The sequence below is a fragment of the Berghia stephanieae genome, chromosome 5 (genome assembly GCF_034508935.2).
Source record: "Berghia stephanieae isolate SIO BIC M18660-M18661 chromosome 5, UCSD_Bste_1.3, whole genome shotgun sequence".
NCBI classification, from domain to species: Eukaryota; Metazoa; Mollusca; class Gastropoda; order Nudibranchia; family Aeolidiidae; genus Berghia; species Berghia stephanieae.
In genome coordinates, this window is record NC_088364.1 from 50,761,763 (window position 1) to 50,765,480 (window position 3,718).

Sequence of the window (3,718 nt, forward strand, 5' to 3'; positions counted from 1 at the left end):
TTCGTTTATTATCTATAATAAGGTGGAATCTTGAAAAAGGGAAGTCAGAAAGGTTTATCATCCGGATAACTGGGGAAAATTCTATATTTAAAAGGGCTGTTAATGTAACTAAAATAATGAATCTGTTTTTCTAAGTCGGAAATATGACGTAATTGATATTTTATTTTCCATCCTAGTTTTTGTCAATAATTAAAAAAGATAATCATGAGGAAAATATTGCTCCAATACGTTCATAGAACCATTGTCGAATTAAAACATTTAGTTCATGAATTTATATAACAGGCCCTACTTCGATTCTTCCACTTTCATCCTTGGACTAGTTCGTAATAAGAATTTGAAGTTTATGAATAGAAGCTAACATATAAGAATCTATCCTTATCTTATTTCACCTCTATAAATTTTTAAATATTTAATAGCTGCTAGCCACAAACATCAAAGCAAAGATGTAGAGGTTATTCCTAAATCTGTGGCCCGGGTCATCTACATATAAACAAAACTTTTCTTTCTAAAATTGATAAGTGATTAGACCGTTTCCTAAGATGACATTATTTTGATATGGAGGAATAGTTCAAAAACTGTTCTTCAAAAAGTGTTGGCTCAAACCATAATTTGATGCATTGGAAAACGAGATAAAGAGTAAGGATAAGAAGAGGAAGAAGAAGAAGACGACGAAGATGAAGAAGAAGATGATGATGATGATGATGATGATGATGATGATGATGATTCATCATCATCATCATCATCATCATCATCATCATCATCATCATCATCATCATCATCATCATTATTATTACTATTATTATTATTATATTATTATTATTATTATTATTATTATTATTATTATTATTATTATTATTATATTATTATTATTATCATTATTATTATTAATATTATTATTATTATTATTATTATTATTATTATTATTATTATTATTATTATTATTATTATTCACGACAACAACAGTAACAACAACAATAATAACAAAAAGGACAGTCTGATTATATAGTTAAATTTCATATTAAATGAGAGATACGTTATGTCATTTCAGTAATACAGGTTTACTGGTGTACTTGATATATTAAATGGGAGGAAACGGCCAGCAAATCGCAAATCATAACACAAATATCTATTTTGGGAAAAAACTGGATTTTCAAGTTTATATCCTTATTAAACGGATACGCGGATACGATTCATTTAAAGTGGTGTTTTTATTATACAAAAAGACGTTATTGGCAACTTGATAAATGGCTGTTTGAAGATTTCAGTATTACTAAGAAATATCAATTCGATTAATGTTGACAATTGGATAAAGGGGAAAATCACAATTAACGAGAATTCCCTAATTCCAGGTTTCTTTTTATTCTTTTCGCCGTTATCTGTGCCTACATCCAGGTAAGAATAGCGCACAGGTAAACATCCTTTGAACACCTCAGCGATTTCTCGTGGCTTCCCTATAAAAGGTATGGCTGGAACCGCCTACAGAATATCTGATTATCAAGGATTTGATGTGCTGGGGATGCGGATGTTGGTGGTGTTGAAGGTGGTTGTGTTGGAAAGGATTTAAGGGTTGGTGATGATGATGATGATGGCGTTGTGATGATAGTAATTGAAGTGGTGTTACTGATGATAGTGATGATGGTGATGTTGATGGATTTTAATAATAATCTTGAAGTGGGTGATTTGAGCTACCAACACGGTCAAATGAGAATGGGTGTTCGAAGTAGCTGTAGGTAAGGTTATAATAACACAGGTGGCGAACACATTAAAATGACGGGTTTGGTATTTGAGTGATCCCGCTTAGTCATTTTGGTAAATGCAATAAGTGCAAATTAACTCATGAGGCTTGTGCAGTTGGTTTTTATACCAATTCTAATGTTTTAAAAAGCAATAGAAAACAATAGCAAATCATATTGAAATATAAACTATTTCACTTGCTAAGCCAGTGAAAATGAATTTGTACAATGTATATGTATTTGCTAAAATGTGTCATGGGTTATTGTCTAATAAACGTTGATAAATTCTAGACTACGATTTGAGATATGAAATCATCTTGTAATATCGTCAATTAGTAATTATAGAAAATGATGATTTTTTAAAAGTCTACTGTCAAAGGTAATTGCTACCTAACACTGGTTTTGCAAATCCATCAATATTATGATAAATTTATATTTAAAAATCATGAATACGTATAAAATAAAGATTTTGCTTATCTATTTCAAATGTTGGCACAACATATTTATCTTTAATTCCAGTTTCATATTATTTCAACCAATTATGGAGAGCGGCCGAAAGTCTGAGATATCATTTTGTGTGTGTGTGTGTGTGTGTGTGTGTGTGTTTGTTTGTTTGTTTTTGTTTGTTTTATTTTTGTTGTTTTGTTGTTGTTTTTTTTTGTTTTTTTTTTTTTTTTTTTTTTTTTTTTTTTTGGGGGGGGGGGGGGGGGTTGTTTGTCTTATTTTGGGATGGCATTGCTTATCAGGTTGGGGCGCAAGTGGTATAATTTAATTATTTTGGCATCAAGGAGAAGTGTCGATGTTTCCTATTTAGCAATGCTTTTTTCTATAACGTGTTTTATGCATGTGCACGGATTGCACCATTGATTAAAGACGACTTGCACAATTTTGGATGTCTGATAACCGAACGCAATTACTTAACATTGTTTTAACGGACGCTATTTTGCGTTGGTTTGAGGGTATTTCCATTACAACAATGAGCCAATGACAATTTGGTTACTAGTCAATTGTACGAGGAGAAAAAAACATAATTTTCTTGAGCTAGAGTATATTCATCATTTACAAAACTCAAAAACCCAGCCTCTTAAAAACGGTGAATAAATGGGATAAAGCACCACTTACCCTCTGCACAGTTAGAGCCTGGTTCAAATCCTTGCCTCCCTGAAGTCGAAAGCCCCAGGGTGTCTTAAAGGAATCACGGTATAGATGTACATGAAGCTGTGAGCCAGGCATTTTGAGTCAGAAAACAACAGCGCTGATGACGAAAACTATTCTTCCTTTATTTATCTTTTTATCGCCCTTGTCTTTGATGATAAACCTGTGTTATTTCCTCATCAATTCTCCTCGAAGCTCACAACAGACCTACACGCACACAACACACTCGTTAACTCAGCACACCTTTACAGAGTTGATGTGAAAGGTCAAAAAATGTAAGTCCTTGAAAATATTTATTCAAGATTCCAGGCCGTGTCTAAAGCCTCGCCATGATTATTTGCCCCTCAGAAAACGCCGGAATACAGCCCAGGACGCACTAACGTTTGCATGGAACTCAGAAACCACCAACTGAATTCCTGTTCATCTATCTTACACTAGTCTGTTCTCTCCCTCTTTTTACTCCATCTATCTAGACTTCTTCTTTCGTTTTGTCTCTCAGCCCCTACCCTCCCCTCCTTGTGTTCTTTCCAATCATGTAATAATCTATACCAGCCACCCTACCCCCCACCCGCCCTTCCATTTTCACACAGGTATAGCCCTATAACTCACAGGACACGCTGATATTTCTTCTTAGACCTTGTGCGTGTTTCACTAGGTGAGTGCCAGGCAGGTAATAGGGAAGCCGACGGCAGGTTAAAAAAAAAAAGGAAAGGTAGAAGCATTAAACATTATCTTTCGCTCGAGGCAGAAAAGCAATAACTGTGAAAGTTTTCAATGTTAAAAAATACTTTGCTTAAGAGAAAAAAGTATCTACATCACAATCTCTGTTT

General features: G+C 33.7%; 1 protein-coding gene across 18 annotated transcripts in view; it reads right to left on the bottom strand.

Moving 5' to 3' along the window:
* The window catches only part of LOC144973129 (uncharacterized), a 52,488-nt gene extending 49,060 nt beyond the window's left edge, over nt 1-3,428 (bottom strand). For 12 of the 18 annotated variants that reach the window (XM_078915213.1, XM_078915204.1, XM_078915214.1 and 9 more), the window contains exon 1: nt 2,856-3,319. In XM_078915213.1, the coding sequence (XP_078771339.1) occupies nt 2,856-2,966 (111 nt within the window). In that variant the 5' untranslated portion in view covers nt 2,967-3,319. Of the gene's footprint in view, nt 1-2,855 lie in introns of all 18 variants that reach the window. The other 6 variants (XM_078915206.1, XM_078915209.1, XM_078915202.1 and 3 more) reach the window with 4 other exon arrangements.
* Nucleotides 3,429-3,718: the final 290 nt, after the last annotated feature.